General features: G+C 43.5%; 1 protein-coding gene across 2 annotated transcripts in view; it reads left to right on the top strand.

Moving 5' to 3' along the window:
• Positions 1-18,705, top strand: part of ATM (ATM serine/threonine kinase) — a 169,026-nt gene that overhangs the window by 112,415 nt on the left and 37,906 nt on the right. For both annotated transcript variants that reach the window (XM_061628652.1, XM_061628653.1), the window contains 7 exons: positions 689-808; positions 5,333-5,567; positions 10,438-10,608; positions 10,854-10,973; positions 11,089-11,306; positions 11,655-11,862; positions 12,825-12,929. In XM_061628652.1, the coding sequence (XP_061484636.1) occupies positions 689-808; positions 5,333-5,567; positions 10,438-10,608; positions 10,854-10,973; positions 11,089-11,306; positions 11,655-11,862; positions 12,825-12,929 (1,177 nt within the window). The remainder of the gene's footprint in view (positions 1-688; positions 809-5,332; positions 5,568-10,437; positions 10,609-10,853; positions 10,974-11,088; positions 11,307-11,654; positions 11,863-12,824; positions 12,930-18,705) is intronic.

The following is an 18,705-nucleotide window of genomic DNA, read 5'->3' as shown; positions in this document are numbered from 1 at the left end:
TCATACCTCATCTGCACCTACTAACATTCTATCAACAATTTCTTACCTGAACACAATTCCAAAACAATTTTAAGCATATAAATAATCCTGATTTTGTTATAAGGAACTTCTTCATTTTCACATGTATTATGATATGCAGCTTATTTAGTAGATCAGAAAATCCTCTTTATTTTTTGATGAAGTCAAGGAGGCTTAGATGGTGACAAGGGAAAGGCCTTTTAAGTTGCGACTCTCCATCTGTGCAATGTGCTTCCCAGTGAGGTCCACTTGGCACCTTCACTGACATCTTTTTGGCGCCAGATAAGAACTTACCTTTTTTCCCAGGCATTTGAGTAGACTGAGATGTTGCGTTTGTTGTTGGTATACTGCCAAAGCTTCCTTTGGCTGTATGGGGGTGTTGTTTCATTGTTTTGTTTTTATTGTATGATATATTTGTTTTTGTTTTTATCTGTAGTAAGTCACTTGGAGACCTTTAGGTAGCAAGCAACTAACAAATATAAAAAATAACAATAATTGTAGCCATGTGTTACAGTAAGATTTATTTTCAATCTTTTTCATTTATTGCATACATACATGGTAATGTGTTTCTTGTCAAGATATCCTTTATCATTTCTGCTGACTGTAGTGGGATTTGAAATTGCTTTGGCTGATAATAGACGTTTTAATAATCTCTTTCTTATGTTCATAGAGTCAAGGAAGTAGAAGAGCTGTCTAAAGGTAGCCTTGAGTCTGTATATTCATTGCTACCTATACTCTGCAGACTGCAGATCATTGGAGAGTTGGAATGCATAGGACAACTTTTCTCTGGGTATTTCACTGTTTTAACTAATATTTTATTTTCACTTCATAATGTCCTAGATGTATTTGCAGATTTCACCCATCGATATTAAAAATTTCCTGTGTGGTAATCAGAATCTGCTTCCCTTTGTTATAAACCTACTTTGCATACATAAGGTCTCAGGCTCAATCCCCAGGATCTCCAGGTAGGACTAGGAGAAATATCAGTCTGAAATCATAGAGAGCCACTGCTAGTCAGTGTAGAAAATACTGAGCTAGATGGAGCCAATGGTCTGAGTCAGTATAAAGCAACTCCCTTTGTTCATATATTTAGAAAGCTATGATATCTCTGTACACTTTGTTAAAATAGTCTGTGTACCTGATACATCAGCTTAATTCTGCTGTGAGGCCGTCATCCCACCATGTTTTGTGAACCTATGCTCCCATGGTAAGTCCCGAGTAAGGTCCTTCCATTCTGTGGTGCAAGTTGTGGGATCATGTGATAAGACTAACTGAAACACCCTTTTTTCTGGACCTGGGTATGTAGACTCAAGTAGTTAAAATAAACTGAACCAGGTTCCTAATGCATATTTGGAGATTGGCCAGGCCTAAATCATATGCTTCTGGGGGGAAAAACAGCTGCATGAATGCTGAGGTTCTAATTCAATTATTTAACTTCATGCCCACATTAGATCAAGCTTCTGTATGTGGATAAAACAATATTTCTCCAAAACATAAGCTTGTGAAAAATCTTCCACATGGTGCCATATATGTATTACTGGATAGATTTTTTTAAAAATTAGGGCTGTACCAGAATTATTTATTTACTTACTTACATTTCTAGACGCTTGACATTAAAAATATCTAAGCTCCATACAGTGAAGCTTAGCATAAAATAAAACATAATATAAAAACATAAAATTCAACAGAGGTATACAAATCCAACTCAGGGGTCAGGAAAGCCTTGTGTGAAAAGATGTGTTTTCAGAAGATAATCGAAAACAGATAACTGATGATGTCTCAATAGTCCAGGAGCTAAGATTGTTTCAGACCGCAGAGGCAGCCATGGAAAACATCTGCTCCTTTCCTAGGTATAAGATGACCTCATTTGGGTTTGAGCTCCCCCTACTGCTTGCAGGAATACTGCTGCTTCAGAGAAAATTGTTGGCTCTCTCTCCCTCAGAAGGCTCAGTTTGTTCCTGCCTTCGGTTGCAAGCATTTATTGTATTCTGTCTTCTACTCATGGTTGTGTTTTGTTATTTGGTTGGGTGTGTCTGTGTGTATTATGGGTGCTTCTCAGCATGTTTTTTCTCTCCTTCTTTTGTTTGTTTTCTGTCTAGTCTTTGTCCAGCTTGCTTCATAGCCTGAAGCTCCCCAGAATACCAAAAAGCCACTCGGGCTCTACAACACCAGAGAGGACACTTGGGAGCTATCATGCCCACTGCCCATTTCATCTTGCCAAAGTGAGGCCAAGCCTTTGACAGGATAGTCACCTTTCTCTGCTGGACCCCCCCCCCCGAGCATTCAGGAACACATCAGTTTCCATCAGTCTCCAAGGGCAGACCATCCAAACAGGCCCACCACCTTTAGAGAGAGTAATTGCCTCTATAGTGTGCACCTGGCACTGTAGTCCCAACCACCACATCATTTTCTTCCTTCCCCAGTGTCATCCAAACCAGAGAAGGAAGAAAGGTAATGCAGGCAGTGAATCAGCATTTATCTATTTGGACAACTTGGATATCACTTGTATTTAAACAAAAGTTAAAGTGGTTTACAACCTAAGTTAATGGATCTTAAATAAACAACAAATACAAAAAATACCAGGGAATTTCTACGTTCTATAAAATACACTAAGTTGTGCATCCTCTTTAGTATCAAAATGAACATTACACATAAAAATCAGCTACAAAAATACAAGGGAAAATTCATAATAAATATAGTAAACAACTAAATATCCTCTAAACATCAGGAAGCTAAATATTACAAATAAAAATCAACTAAAAAGTATAAATTCAACCGTTTTAAGTAATATGACAATTAGGCAAATAAAAAATCAACTCACTTCCTAACCACCATAATTGGCCAATCGTACTGTTAAACAAGCCAATCCAATTAAATTCCAGGTCCCTTATATGGCCATAAATGCATCTTCATCAACCTACAGCAGAAAATACATACCATTTAGTTGTTTCAAGCACACCTTTACATGATCAACATACATCAGTACTCTAAACCAATATACTCAAATTTGCTATTCTAGCACACCCTCAAATCACACTCTTCACACTCTGCAATCACTCGCATAATTCCACATCCTCAACCCATTTACATGTCTATCCCATTAAAACCAGCCAAACTTGGATAAATACTGACATACAAGCAAGCAACAATACACAGATACTCCCTAGGTAAAACATGCATACCAAGCAGTCTCTCGATCGGAGGGGGGGAATCTATCCCTAATAACAGGCTTTCACTGGGAGATATAGGAACCATTTTCTCCACCTTTCTAACATACTGGGCAGTAATACTTCATTTCCTTCATTTGAGGGACCAAAAACTGTCCAAATATTAGGTGCTCATCCTAAGAACAGGTAGGAATCAGTACTTGCAAATTCTTATACACCCTGGCCATAGAACCTCACACAGTTGTCTCGATTTTAAAAAAGAGAAAACAATGGCAAGAGCCAGCAGAAATACAATATTAGGAGGGGAACACCCTTGCCCTTGTGACAACCACAAAGGCAATTCCAGAAAAAGGAGCAACAGTCTATCTGTTGCTCAGCTGATGATAATGAGCCAGATAACAAGGCTCTCAATGGCATGGTCTATTGATTCATGAACCTCTTTCCAGCACCTGCAAGGCATAGTGATGATCTCTCATGGAGGAGGAACGGCCTAAACTTCTCCAACACCCATTCTGTTTCAGGCAGATCTTCCTTACTCTATCACACTTTGCACACAATCATCAGAGTCCGTCAGTTGGACCTTGCAACCATCAAGCCAATCTGGTAAGAGAAGCCTTCAGTATTTAGTCCATCATCTTTGTTATGCTGGAAAAGGACAACCCTTGGAAGGCATTACTGTACTTGAAATACCTAAACAAATTCATGGTATAAGTTTCACATGAAAGCTGGTGTCCATCAAGGAGGCTCTGCAGCATCTCAACTTCTTTACCTTCATCAATCTGATAGAGGTATACATATGCATACCCATCCATAAGGTACACATGCATTACAGAAGGTTCACTCATGTGGGTCAACATTATCAATATGGGGCAATGCCATTTGGACTGGCATCATCTCAGGGTGGTGACCCTGGTGGTCCATTTCTGTCTGCAAGGGATTAATGTATACCTGGATTACCTGGTTTGCTGTCTTAGGATCAACAGGACATCCTGGTGATCCTTGCCTGCATCAAGGACCATGCTATTTTTTCAGCAGCCAAAGTTGTTACTTTTGTGGTTATTTTCTTCTTCTTCTGTTCTAAGGTGGTACTCCTTAGCTTGGCCATGAATGGAACTGAAGCCTCAGAGGGAGAAAGAGCCAACAACTTCCTTGGAATCTATAGTGTTCCTGTGTTTGAACAGTAGGGAGAGCTCAAACCCTCCTGAGGATGTCTTTATACCCAAGAAGACAAATCTTTCAGATAAGATCAAAGGTCCCTTCTGGATCACTGCCCTCTGTGGGATGTGGTGCCACCAATAGTCAGGGGTCACCAATACAACATCCACAGGTTTCAGTGCACCCACCAGTTCCCCTGTGGTGCCCATGAAAGTTCACAGTAAATATTCTCTCCACAATACACAAGAGACTGTTTGCGCTTCTTGTTTAGTTCCTGTTTGCACTGGCTCAGTCGCTTCTACATTTGAACATGCTCCCATAAAATGGCCACATTAAATTGGATGCCAGGATTGGGCACCCATCCTCCCATTCTAAACGGAGGAGGGGGCAAACAGGTTCTCTGTGTCAGGTAACATTGACGCTGGTGCCTTTGGGCATGCTTGCACCGTTTTGTGCTCCTGGTTCTTTTTCTGATCTTTTAGATGTGGCAGTCATTTTGTATTATGCTACTTTCCCTATGGCAGTCATTTTTTATTATGCCATGCCCCCATGGTAGCCATTTTGTGACTGGTGCTGACATAGCCTTTTCTCAAAATTCCAAATGTGCTCTCTGGCCAAAAAGGTCAGTGATCCCTAACCTAAATAGTTGACAGATTGGGGGCCAGTCTTTTTATATATATTCTTTGACTCAGTTCAATAAAATACACTATACAGGTTGGGGGCCAGTCTTTTTATATATATAAAGACTGGCCCCCAACCTGTATAGTGTATTTTATTGAACTGAGTCAAAGAATCTCATAAAATAATCATTATCCCCACTGTCTATGATAAGTAAAGTTTTCGTAAAAAAATGTTTGGTTCCTGATCTGTCACTTGAGTATCAACAGGCTTGACATCTGAGACATAGGTCTCAAAATCAGATTTGTACTAAGCTGATACTTTATTAATGCTTAGTCAGAATTCCTCACTCTTCTTCATATGCCTTCTTTCAGATCTGTTAGTAACAGTCAACTGAATTGTGTGTACCTGAAGTGGCATAAACAGTCGCAGCTTCTCCAAGACAGTGATTTTAGTTTTCAGGAACCTATCATGGCTATGCGCACAGTAATATTGAAGATCCTGCTGGAGAAGGAAAATGAGAATGCCAAAAGGGAGTGCATTAAAGATATTCTCACAAAACACCTAGTGGATCTGTCCAGATTGGCTCGAGTGGCGAAAAACACACAGGTAATAAATTCTTAAAATCACATGTAGAATGCTGCATTACATATTTGCTCACAAGTATATTTTGATTGAGATCGAGTGGGGTGTAGTGGTTAGAGTGTTGAACTATGACCTGGGAGACCAGGGTTCGAATCCCCACACAGCCATGAAGCTCACTGGGTGACCTTGGGCCAGTCACTGCCTCTCAGCCTCAGAGGGAGGCAATGGTAAACCACCTCTGAATACCGCTTATCATGAAAATCCTATTCATAGGGTTGCCTAAGTTGGAATCGACTTGAGGGCAGTACATTTACATTTAGTATAGGTTGATGTGTGTGTGTGTTGGACTGCCTTCAAGTCGATCCCGACTTATGGTGACCCTATGAATAGGGTTTTCATGGTAAGCGGTAAAAGTCAAGCCATTGTATTTTGGCAAGGCCATTCTCCCATGCATGTAAAGATGACTTCAGGTGGGTAATGAACTCCACCTAGTGGTTGAAGGCAGGAAGATGCTGATCAATTTTTCGGAGTCCTTTAGTCTTCCGTTGGCTCTATGTATCAGTTTTTCTTCACCAGAGTGATTTCTCATGTGCTCTCTGTTTCTGATTACCTGGTTCAGGCATGTAGATTTGTTAGTCTTTCTGTCAGCTATTTTTTCTGTTCTTCTTTTCTAGTGTTTTCTGTTTTTTTAAAAGAAGGGTTCTTTACTCTTTTTGTTCTGTTGTATGGCATTTTCAAGTCTGATTCTGTTTTACCCTGTCTTTCCCCTTGCTGCATTCTTGCTCCTTAACTAAAATTAGACCTCAAAGTTAATTGCTTATTCTGCAGTCTCATTGTTACTCCCCCCCCCCGCCCAAACTGGAAAATTGATTGCCCTCTGCTTGGTGTACCCCCTCCCTCAGATATTTTTCCTTCCCGATGTCTTGTAAGCCCTACTACTGAGCCCTTCTTAGCTAATGTCTGTTGTGATCTGGGGCTATGAAGAAGGCCAAAGCAAAGTCAGTGGACCCTTCAAAACATAGCAAGCCACTACCACCAATACCATGACTCTATTCTGAGCCAACAGTGTCTTCAGCACAGCAGGGTCTTACTGCTCTAGAAATGACTCGGTCACAATCAGTCACTGGGGGCAGGGTGACCCTATAACTGGACCTAAGGCCATTCAGTATGGCTGGCCTGTGGGACAGGGGGACACGTTCTCATGGACCCCTAATTTTTTTCCCTCACCAGTGCATGGGAGCACTGTGGAGGCGGCAGAGGAGGTGGTGGGGTTCCTTATTCAGCAGAAGCTCTCCCTAAGGCTACAGACACGCCTCAAAGAGCAATATGCAGGTCTCTGCGTGCACAGAAGTAATTGTGTGAAGATGAGGGTGCAACAACAGGATTCCTCCCTCTAAGCTATTTTCTCTGCGCAGTCTTCGCCTGGGGATTTCATGGGTTTCCCTGAGACTACTGTAACACAGCATCATTCTCTGGGCCAGCATGTTCTGGAGGGTGGTCAGTATACCCTGGACAGCGGTCAGGCTAGCACCAATAGGACTCATTTCCACGATCTGCAGACCATAGGATCTGTTAATGTCACTTCTAAACAACCCACACATCCCATCTGTGTCAGCTCAGATGCTTTAGAACTAAGGAAGGTGTTGTGGGCACACTTCTCTAGGGAGCTAGAGCAAATTTAATAGTGCCACTTCACTCCACCCATCCAGAGTCAGCAGGGAACACCCCTGGCTCCACAGATTTGGTGTCAGCATAGTCACCTACCAGCTCAACCTAGTACAGCAGCAGCAGCATCTGCTCCGTTGCCCACCCCACATGATACCATGGATTGGCAACATATTTGCATGTTACACACTCAAGGGGCATTGTTCAGGGCACCCATCAGGACACCCATACCAACTCAGACCAGGACTAACTGATTTTGGAGGAGGAAGAATGGAGTGGTGCCTCCTTGAGTCAGAGGAGACAATGTCTAACCACCTGTTTCAAGACTCACACTATCTGCCTCTACTTTGTAAGATGCTAGAGATCCTGGACTTGAAGGAAAAGGATGTAGCACATACTCCTTCTTCATCTCGGGTCACCACAGTTGTGTCCAGATCATCAGGATAAGTCAAGAGCAGTGAAACCGCCTTCACTATTACCTAAGATTCTGACGTCCAAGTTTGACACTCCTTTGCAGACTAAGAAGTCTGGGGCTATGGCCAACAAGCTGTACTGGGAGGAAGGGAGGAATATACATTTAATTAATTAATAATAAATAAATAAATGTTTTGGATTAACAATGGATGGATCATCTTTTTTTCTGCTGGTTGAAGCCCCCACTGGGGACCTTTTGAATCTGTCATTGAATCTCAAGGATGTAGATACTCACCTTAAAAATGCCATGGACTGGAAGATGGATGCCGGGCTTTGATGGGTCCATGAGGCCAGTTCACTTTCAGGGCAGCCGCAATGGCATTAGTGTTCCCCAGAGCTTCCCTGTTGTGGTTGCAGGACTTGTTGGATTCTCCCTAGCAGGATCAAGCTTGAAACAGGAAGTCTCTCATAAAAATCTCAAGGGCACTGGCATTCATGGCAGATGCCCCCATGGATGCCATGCAGTTTGCTGCGATAACTTTGACAACGGGGTCTTCACCAGGAGATCCCTCTGGCTCTGGCTCTGGCTCTGGCTCTGGCTCTGGGAAGCAGCTGTTCCAGCACATACAAACCTGGCATCTGAGGCATATGTGAGAGGCAAACTGTTTGGTGATGCACATTGGACAAGGTGTTGATAGAGTCCAGAGATGAGAGAGGTTATGCCATCTTCCAAGAAGAAAGAAGACAGGTGGACCTTTCACAGTGTGTCTCACCCATACTTTCCCACTCAGTCCTTTCATGGATCCAGGCCCGTGGGTAGATATATTATTTTATTTATTATTTTATTTATTTATTATTTATATAAAGATATCCATCCCTCTTGTCCCTTCCGGTTAACAGTTTGTCAATAACAGGAGCCATCAGTAGTCTTTGGGCCGATTTGCAACAGCAGTTCCACAAGGTGACAAGTAACAGTTCTGATGGTCCTCCCTCCCCAGCAGTGGGAGAGTGCATCTAATAGTTTTCAACAAATGGCACCTGACCACAGCAGATCACTGGGTCCTTCAGACTTTTAAGCTGGGGCTCCATCTGGAGTTTACTTCCCCTCCTCTTCCACGTTTTGTACCCTCACCTCTGTTGTCTCACCTGGCCAAAGAGCTCAGGGTTCAGGAAGCCATAAATCACCTCCTTCTCATTTCAGCAGGGGAACTGGTTCCACTGGAGGAGAGATTTCAGGGCATCTACTCACCTTTCTTCATGGTGCCCAAGAAAGATGGGTCCTCCTGGGTGGTACTTAATTTGAAATTTTTAAACAAATACATCAAGTATCACAAGTTTCAGATGGAGACTCTCATGTCCATCAGAGAGGTGATTTGTCAAGAGATTTGATGTTATCAATAGACCTCAGGGAGGCATATCTTCATGTACCAATATTCAGACCCCACAGGCACTTTCTTAGGTTCACAGTCAACAACCATCATTTTCAGTACAGGGCCATGCCCTTCAGACTTTCATCAGCCCCCCAGGTCTTCACCAAGATCCTGGTGAACCTGGTGGCCCACCTCAGACTCTAGGAGATACACATCTACCTGGATGACCTGCTAATTCACTCCCTTACTCTACCGAAACCGTGGGAGGACATCCAGGTGATATTGGCGTGTCTCAAAGACCACACTTTGAATATGAATATGAAATATGAATAAAGGACTCCGAAAAATCGATTAGCGTCTTTCTGCGTTCGACCACTAGGTGGAGCTCATTACCCACTGAGACCATCTTTTACATGCATGTAGAAGACTGTTTCACGGTAAGACCAAAGGTTCCTTTTCTGTTATATGTAAGGTTGGCAATTGGACTGTTTATTAACCACACTAAGAACTGTGAAGTATCAGCATACTTTAGACTTGATTTCCCCCAAAGAGGTGCATGCACGGGTACCTTTATGTTAAAACAAGACATCTGAAATATATGGTCTGAAATTCATGTGAACTCCTTCGCTTTTTTGCACTGATTGCAAATTCATTTTTTATGTAACTCAAACTTTCTAGTAGATCTGTTGTCCTTTTTTGTGAAGTAACGTAACATAGAATTATAGTCCTGAGTGTCTTTCTGTTCACTCAAAGCTGGGTGCCACTTAGCTACCAACCTTAGGGTTTTATACATTAATTCATTGTTATGTCATAAGTACAGATTGAAAGTGAATGTGGGAGTTGCGATGAGCTGAGGTCATTCCATTCATCACTCTGATTGCGAGATATGAAAAGGAAGATTTAAAATGTACTGAGGGGTTACTAATCTGTTATAAATGTTTTGCAGTTTTGTTATACTCTGTTACTGGTGTAAAGAGTGTGAGTTCAGCCACAAATTCAGTACCTCAGCCATAAATTTAATAGGTCATCTTATGCTAACTGCTATTCTCTTGAGCTCAGATTTCCATCTGCAGTATAGGAACAAAAGTACTAGATCTAAAGTCTTCTATGCTCCAATAGCCAATATACTCCTATTGCTTAAATTGTAACTACAGAATGTTGCACTAGCTACTTATGCCTTATCAGCAGTGGAAGAGCTCAGCTCATGTCTTAATATAGATGTGAAGGAATGCATTCTCATTTCATTCCAGCAATAGGACTTGCCTATGGAATCATTCTTGGAAGATGGATGTACATGAAAATGGAATTATTTCAGGAATGGGATGTAACAGTAACAAGTTACAGCTGGTATCAGATTTCATTGTGTACTAGAAGTATGAAGAAATGGATGACATCTCAAAAACAAGAAGAAAATGTGAACACTTACTTTTCATTTTGTTTTTCAGCTTCCGGAAAGAGCAATGTTCCAAATTAAACACTGCTTAAGTAGACCAACTAGACACGGGGTATGTGATTGGCAGCTGGAGGAAGCTCAGGTGTTCTGGGCTAAAAAGGAAGAAAGCTTGGCACTGAGTATTCTAAAGGAGATGATCAAGAAACTGAATGAAGTTTACATGGTACATTTCGCACGTGTCAGCTTGACCGTAAACACATTCTTTAAATTCCTGCTTTTGTTTTGAAGAAACACAAATGCGGCATGTCCTGTTGTTGCATACTTATGCTTATGAAGAGCCAAAGTATAATGAGAAAGTCTTAATCAAAAGGGAAAGTAAAAAATAGAAGAGTAACATAATGTATTTGCGGAGGGGTCACTTTACATACAAGTGAATATATCTGACCTGTATAATTATATTATTCTAAGGTTGAGGAAGACCCAAGCCTGAGACTGATTTACACAGAATGTCTGCGGTTATGTGGAAGCTGGTTAGCAGAGACTTGTTTAGAAAATCCTACAATCATTATGCAGAATTACTTGGAAAAGGTGAAGAACATTTTTAAATTTTAAACGTTAAATTTTAAAATTGTATTAATTTATTTATTAAACTGTTGTTTAATGGCCGGGCTGAGGTTGATCACTTTTATAACATTGATTCTAGGCTGTAAAAGTTGTTGGGAACCAAAATGATGATAGTGGTGATGAACTAAAGAGTGGAAAGATGAAGGCTTTTCTGTCTCTAGCTCGTTTTTCGGATACTCAGTATCAAAGAATTGAGAACTATATGAAATCATCAGAGTTTGAAAATAAGCAAACATTGTTGAGGAAGGCTAAGGAGGAAGTTGGCCTTCTAAGGGAACATAAGTTTCAGACAAACAGGTGGGTTTCTCTAAAGTATGTCATGCTACCTATTAGTAGTGAACAAGGTAATGCAGGTCTGGCAGGTGGTTAGGTGAATACAAAATTGGGATTCATCTAGCTGCATTTTGGTATGTGTTTTCTTAGAGAAAAGTGAGCATAAGCTCCAATCTTCACTAGGCCTCAGTCTTCTGCAGAGAACGCATAAACATGTTTGGGATTTTTCCTGCTTTTGCCATTTTACTGTGTAACCCAGGAAACTAGTAATTGGACTAAGTATTTTGAGTACATGCGCTAAGAATGGGGAGAACCCATGCCCTTTTTAAGACAGCATTTATTTATCTGGATTTCTAAATATGTATTGATAAGATACACAGTCAAAGTTCAACGGGAGCTACTACTTGATGAATGTGCAATTCGTGCACTGGGAGAGGATCGTAAACGTTTCTTATGCAAAGCTGTTGAGAACTACATCAGCTGTTTACTGAGCGGGGAAGAGCATGACATGTGGATCTTTCGGCTCTGTTCTCTCTGGCTTGAGAACTCGGGAGTTTCTGAAGTCAATATAATGATTCAGGTTAGTTGCAATGTAGCTTGGTACATGAAAATCACATTCCTGGTTTGTAGTGAAGGAGAATGTAGGGCCAGTTCTCTGCATCTGGGGGCTGCGTATGGTTGGGTAGCAAGATTGCACTGGATGCCCATGCACAGGTGTACTAGCACATGTAGTCCCAGATCATGTGGAATATCACAGCTCATAAATACCTTGGATTTTACATAATTAGGCCTCATGCCACACATGTATGTCTAGCAGGAGCAGAGGGCAAGTGGATGGAAAGACACAATCTTGTTTCCTCACATTACATCGTCTCTATTCACAGAGAAGTTATCTAAACTAGACTATTATAGCTTGTATACTCTCCCTTTCTCCCCCACCTACCATAGTCATTATTCTGGGTTATAGCAGCAGTAATGTAATGTATACATTAGGAGAAAAATCGGTGTTGGTATCCCCTTATCCCACTGCACCCAAACATGCAAAATACTGCCTGACTGTGGTCCAGTTCAGTCAATCAATTCAGGCTTGATTCATAAACCATTGTTTATGAAACTGGGAACAAGCATCAGAGCCAAGCACTCCTCTCCTACTCCTCTCTGAATTATTTTTCTTGGTTTGTTTAACTGAAATTAAGTCAGAGTTCCCCAGTTTAGATGTAACAAACCAGGATCTTCATACTAAAGCTGATGCACAATGAGGGGCAGGAAGCACTCTGCCCTGACTAGTTTCCGGTGTCATAAACAAAGCTTGCCTGTTAAAATACTTGTAAAAACTGGTGCTTAATGTTCCGTTACTCATTTTACAGTTGTGTGAGAAATGTATGATACAGTGGTACTAGGGGGAAAAAAAATAATGTCTTCCACTCATAATGCTTAAGAAAAAATGCTGCAATGTAGTACTATCTGAGCATACCTGCAATTTGTATTATACTACTAAATAGTCTCTCCTGTTCTTTTTGTTTCCTATTTCTGTTACAATAGGAGGAGGCAAAGAAAATTCCATCCTACAAATTCTTGCCACTGATGTATCAATTGGCTGCTCGAATGGGAACCAAGATGATAGGATTTCAACAGATTCTGAATAATGTAATTGATCTTCAACTATGAAGCCGTTCATTTAGCATGCAAATCTTCCTCTTTTTAAAAAACAAATTATATATATAGTTTGAATCGATGTTAAGGATTTAAGTATTGCATTATATTTTAGCTATTTCACACTCTGCTGCTAGTTCTGAAGTGATTTAATATTGTCTCAGAATGTATTCCTTTCCTCTCTTTCTTGAGTTTTGCTTTATCTGCTTCCTTTCCCATCTCCATCCCCAGCTTTTTGGTCACTCGTCCAGCCTTTTTCTTCCTCTCTGAATTTGCTGTCAGCTCCCTTGTCTTATTCTCCTTTGCCCAGTTTTGGAGCAAAAAAAATTAAATGATACCTACCTGCAAGCCCTCAGCCTAGTATTGAATGATCAAGGAACCTGGGGACATACCTATGCAGTTCTCAGCACTCAGTTCTTCAGAGGTTTTGCCCCCTTGAAGGGGCTGAATTTGAAGTATCATGGTTATTTCTCTCATGGATGACAAGGTCTCCAAGTGGGTACTGTAGCTCCCCCTACAGCTCAGAGACAGGAAACGCTTCAGCAAATGTTTTTTGCTCCTCCCTTATTGCTGAGGCTCAGTTTCGTTTCCTGTCTCAGCTCAGAGCACATCCTACTTAGCTGTCTTCCTATCTGAAAAAGCTTCTTTCCTCCCTGTGGTGTCTTTCACCATTTTTTTGTGTCTCATTCTTACCTATTTACCTCATCTTTTTACCTCGTCTATTTGTTAAGTTTTTTTAAAAAAAAACCCGTTTACTTACCTCTCAGTCAAATTCCTCCACTTCTGGTGGTATTTTTAACTTGTCTCTTCCACTGCCTTTCTACTCCCTGCAAGACATGGATGAAACGGTGAGTCAATTTTCAAAAAAGAAAAAATATTAGAAAAAGCCTGGACAGTGCTCGGCAAAGACCGTAGTCAGTTCCTGCCCGCTCCAGATTCCCGCCAATGCTCAGCAAGGGCTGCTTATTGGCGGCGGTGGCCCTCTAGAAGGGACGTCTTCAGGGATGGGCTCCCGCGACCCCCGCATATCCGCTTGTAACAGTGAGTTGACGGAATGTCTCTCCTTGACAATAAGACCAACAGCAGAGCTGATAATGGTCTGCTATGGTGCGGCGCCCACCATTTTAACAGACAAAAATGTGGCGGTTGCCGTTTTGGACAGGTGGAGCGGCACAACCCGCAGCAGCGGCTTACAGAGGGGCGGCGATTCAAGCAGTAACAATCAGTGGTGATGTTACACCTTTGCTTCCGCCTAATGCCAGCGCTTATGCCCTGTCTGGTACACGGCGTCCATGCTCTCCTAGCACATCTAGGGAGCTTGAGCGACTTTCATCAGAGGAAGAGGAACCAAGGCATACAAATACAAAACAATTCAGTATACCCGGAGGAACCCAGAGATATGTAGAAGGAACAGTTTGTTCTTACTGTAAACAGTATTTCTTCATGGATGACAAGAGGTCTCCAAGGCCCTCCCTAACATTATTGTTTGGCTGGATGGGATAGTGTCACTGAGTGCAATGTCTACTCATATACCTGGGGTTGTTGTCTAATTAATTGGTGTTAATATGTTTTCCCTATGAGTCCGGCCATCACAGTGGGTGTTAGCTCCACCTATCGTGCGAAGGCAAGAATGTCTTTGAAGTCAAGACTAGGGGCGTCAGGCCCCTCCCACTCTCCAGTTCATTCTTGCCTTTCGTACGAACAAGATTGAGATCTATATAGCGTAGCGATTAGCTAAGTTCTTTTGGTGTTTGTGTGTTTGTTTGGCAGGGCGCGGAGGTATTGTCTCTTGTGTGTCTCCAAGTGTCCTCCTTCCCTCCGTATTGTGTTTAACTGCGTTTAACTGTATCCGAAATTTGGGGAATTCTCTTGGGGAGCCTTTTTCCCTTGCCCGGGCAGTTTGTTTCCCCTTTTGGATTACTCCCCACCCCTAGGAGAGACCGCGGCTGCGGATCCTCCTCGTCCCTTCGCTTTTCCCTTTCTCTTGGGCTCTGCGCTTCCCCTGGGAACTTGCGGCTGCAATTCCCTTCTAGCGGCTCGTCTTGCTGGGCTGCCTTTTCTCCGCGCTCCGTGACGCTCTCGGAAGACCGCGGCTGCGGTTCTTCTGATCTCAGCGGGAGCTTGCGGCTCGCGACTTCAGATCCTATGATCCCAACGCATTCAGGGGCTCCTGGAACCGACGCTTCCAGGGCAGAGGTCAGTACCAAGGGCGCAGGGGCAACTCATCGTCCTCATATAAGGGAGGCCCTCGCCTACGCAAGTAGTCTTAACGCCCTCCCCATAGGTGGCAGATTACTTAATTTTGGAGATCGATGGCTGCGCCTTACTACGGTCTCCTGGATCAGGGACCTTTTCAGTTATGGCTATGCCATAGAGTTCTGGGCAACCCCATCAGACAGATTCCATCCGTCCCCTTGCCCAAGGGCACCAGCCAGGCACAACATCATGCAGACAGCTATCCACCACCTCTTGGACATAGCGGCGATAGAGCCAGTTCCCACAACTGAGAGGTCGGAAGGGGTGTACTCCCTCCTATTTGCTGTTCCAAAACGAGATTTATCATGGAGGGCGGTATTGGACCTCAAGTTTGTCAACCGTTTTGTAACATATCGCAGGTTCAAAATGGAATCACTCCATTCCATTATGGAGAGTCTGCATGAAGGAGACTTCCTGGCTTCTATCAACCTTAAGGAGGCGTATCTCCATGTGCCCATTTGTATAGCTCACAGGAAGTTTCTTCGGTTTGCTTTTGGCCACCAGCACTTTCAATATAGAGCGATGCCATTCGGCCTCTCCTCTGCTCCAAGAGTGTTTACCAAGGTGCTACTCATCCTAGTGGCTTACCTCCGGACCCAAGGGGTTCATATCTACCCATATCTGGATGATCTGTTAATACGGGCCAAGTCTGAGGAGCTGGCCCATCATCACTTAATGATCACCCTCAATGTTTTGCAGGCCTACGGCTTGCTTGTCAACTTCGACAAAAGCCATCTCCAACCAACCCAACGCCTACTACATCTAGGGGCAATGTTGGACACCCTGCAGGCAATGGTCTTCTTGGCTCCAGATCGCATCACTGCCATCACAAGCATCGCAAGGTCCCTGATGCAACAAACATCCGCAGTCGTCATGCTTCTTGCCAGAACGCTCGGGATGTTCATTTCTACCATCCACATTGTGCCATGGGCTCGAGCACACACTCGACACCTTCAATGGACTCTGTTGCCGTTTCAACAGGACATTGCCAGCACCAACCATCGCAAAGTTCGTTTGAGCCCCGCACTGTGCCTCTCCTTCCGCTGGTGGACCAAGGTTCAACACCTCTCCAAGGGCACGTCGTTCAGAGAACCCCGCAGAACCGTTGTAACCACAGATGCCAGCCTCATCGGTTGGGGAGCCCACTGCAACTCCCAGTACGTTCAGGGGGTTTGGTCCACCGCGGAGCAAACTCAAAGCATCAACTGGCTGGAGCTAAAGGCTGTCCACTTAGCTCTACGTCATTTTCAGTCTCTGTTCCCTTTGGACCATGTGCTCATTCGAACAGACAACACGTGTGTAAAATCACATTTGAACAGACAAGGGGGCACCAGGTCTCGTCCCCTGCAGGACTTAGCCTCCCTCATTTTTGTCTGGGCAGAACAACATCTACAATCCCTGAAAGCAGAACATCTCAGAGGGATTTGGAATGTGACAGCAGAGTGGCTCAGCAGACAACAGGTATTTCCGGGAGAATGGAAACTTCATCCAGCCATTTTCCATCGTCTCCAATGTCGGTTCGGCGCCCTCTCAGTCGACCTGTTTGCTTCCAGTCGCAATTGCCAGCTTCCCAGGTACTTTGCCCGATACCTGGACTCAACAGCAGAAGCAGTGGATGCTCTGACAACACCGTGGCCAGACGGTCTATTGTACGCCTTTCCTCCCATACCATTGTTAGCCAAAACCTTGAGGAAGGCGCGAACCGAGAGGGCACAGCTGGTTCTGATAGCACCATTTTGGCCACGCCGACCGTGGTTTTCAGATCTTCTGGCAATGTCAATGATGGATCCTTGGACACTTCCAGTCAGGCCAGACCTTCTATCCCAGGGTCCAGTACTGCATCAGGACCCTACTTGGCTCAATCTAACAGCGTGGCGTTTGAACGGGGACATCTGAGGTCAGCTGGACTGTCTGACGCTGTGATTGATATTATTTTGGCCTCGAGAAGACCATCTACCACTCGTATTTATCAACATACCTGGGTGGCTTTCTCCAAGTGGTGTCAGTCCCACCACCATGATCCATCCCAAGCCACTGTGCATCAGGTGCTGCAATTTCTTCATAGCGGCTTTATGATGGGACTTCGACCCAACACTCTACGTCGACATGCGTCCACTCTGTCGTCCATTCTCTCAGTGTCCTTTCCTGGAGATCATATTTCCTCACATCCGTTCATCAAACGCTTTTTGAGGGGAGTCGCCCTACGCTCTCTGCCTGTTGTCCATCGGTTCCCTTCATGGAGTTTGCCGAAGGTTCTGCAGGCTTTGCAACGCCCTCCGTTTGAACCCATCAGGTCTGTGCCCCTACGTATGCTGTCCTTCAAGGTCTTGTTTCTGATCGCAATCACATCTGCCAGACGCGTTTCGGAGTTGGGCGCATTGTCTTCTGCTCGACACCTCTGCGTCTTCCATAAGGACTCTGTTGTGCTGAAGACTGATCCTTCCTTCCGTCCCAAGGTCGATTCAGTTTTTCATTGCAACCAGGACATTGTTTTACCTTCCTTTTGCCCGAATCCTACCCATCCGCTCGAGAAGGCTTGGCATTCGTTGGATGTTCGGAGGGCTCTCGAGACATACCTGTCTAGGACCCAAGAGATTTGAAGAACGGAGTCTCTGTTTGTATCCTTTCATCCAAGGTCTATGGGGCATAAAGTATCCCATTCTACCTTATCTCGTTGGTTAAGGGCATGCATTACTTTAGCATATGAGTCCCTGAAGCTGTCAGTTCCAGCTAGTATAACGGCTCATTCTACCAGGTCAGCTGCCACTTCGGCTGCTTTTGCCACTAATGCTCCTGTTGCCGATATTTGTAGGGCTGCAGTCTGGTCTACCCCACACTCGTTTATAAGGCATTATAAAATTGATCGTTATGCCTCTGCTGACTCTTCTTTCGGCAGACGAGTGTTGCAACAGGTTCTTAATAAGGATTAACACGTGGGTGGTCCCTCCCTGTATGGGCTGCTGTGGTACATCCCACTGTGATGGCCGGACTCATAGGGAAAATGGACCATTGGTCTCACCTGAAGGGTGATTTTCCTATGAGGACGGACATCATGACCCTCCCAGTTGGAGGATGACTATATATTTTTTAATGTGTTATATATTACTGTTACGCTATTATATTTAAATTTAAGAGTGAAGTCAAGACTTCTAGTTCTGTTATACCGCTATGTTGCAGTCATGTTACTATGCATGGTACTATTGTGTTATTTTCCTGCTGCCAGGCCGGTTGGCCTTGTTCTTGTATCTTTATATATTTCTCCTTAGACTCGCTGTGAATGAACTGGAGAGTGGGAGGGGCCTGATGCCCCTAGTCTTGACTTCAAAGACATTCTTGCCTTCGCACGATAGGTGGAGCTAACACCCGCTGTGATGTCCGTACTCATAGGAAAATCACCCTTCAGGTGAGACCAATGGTCCATTTCTTAAGAACTGTTGTTTTCCACGTGTTCTATTCTTTTTGTTAAACTGAGGCTGTTACAGTAGCTTTCCAAGAATGAAACTGAGCCTCAGCA

This window comes from Rhineura floridana, chromosome 5, assembly GCF_030035675.1.
Source record: "Rhineura floridana isolate rRhiFlo1 chromosome 5, rRhiFlo1.hap2, whole genome shotgun sequence".
Taxonomy (NCBI): domain Eukaryota; kingdom Metazoa; phylum Chordata; class Lepidosauria; order Squamata; family Rhineuridae; genus Rhineura; species Rhineura floridana.
This window is presented reverse-complemented; position numbering and strand designations above follow the sequence as displayed.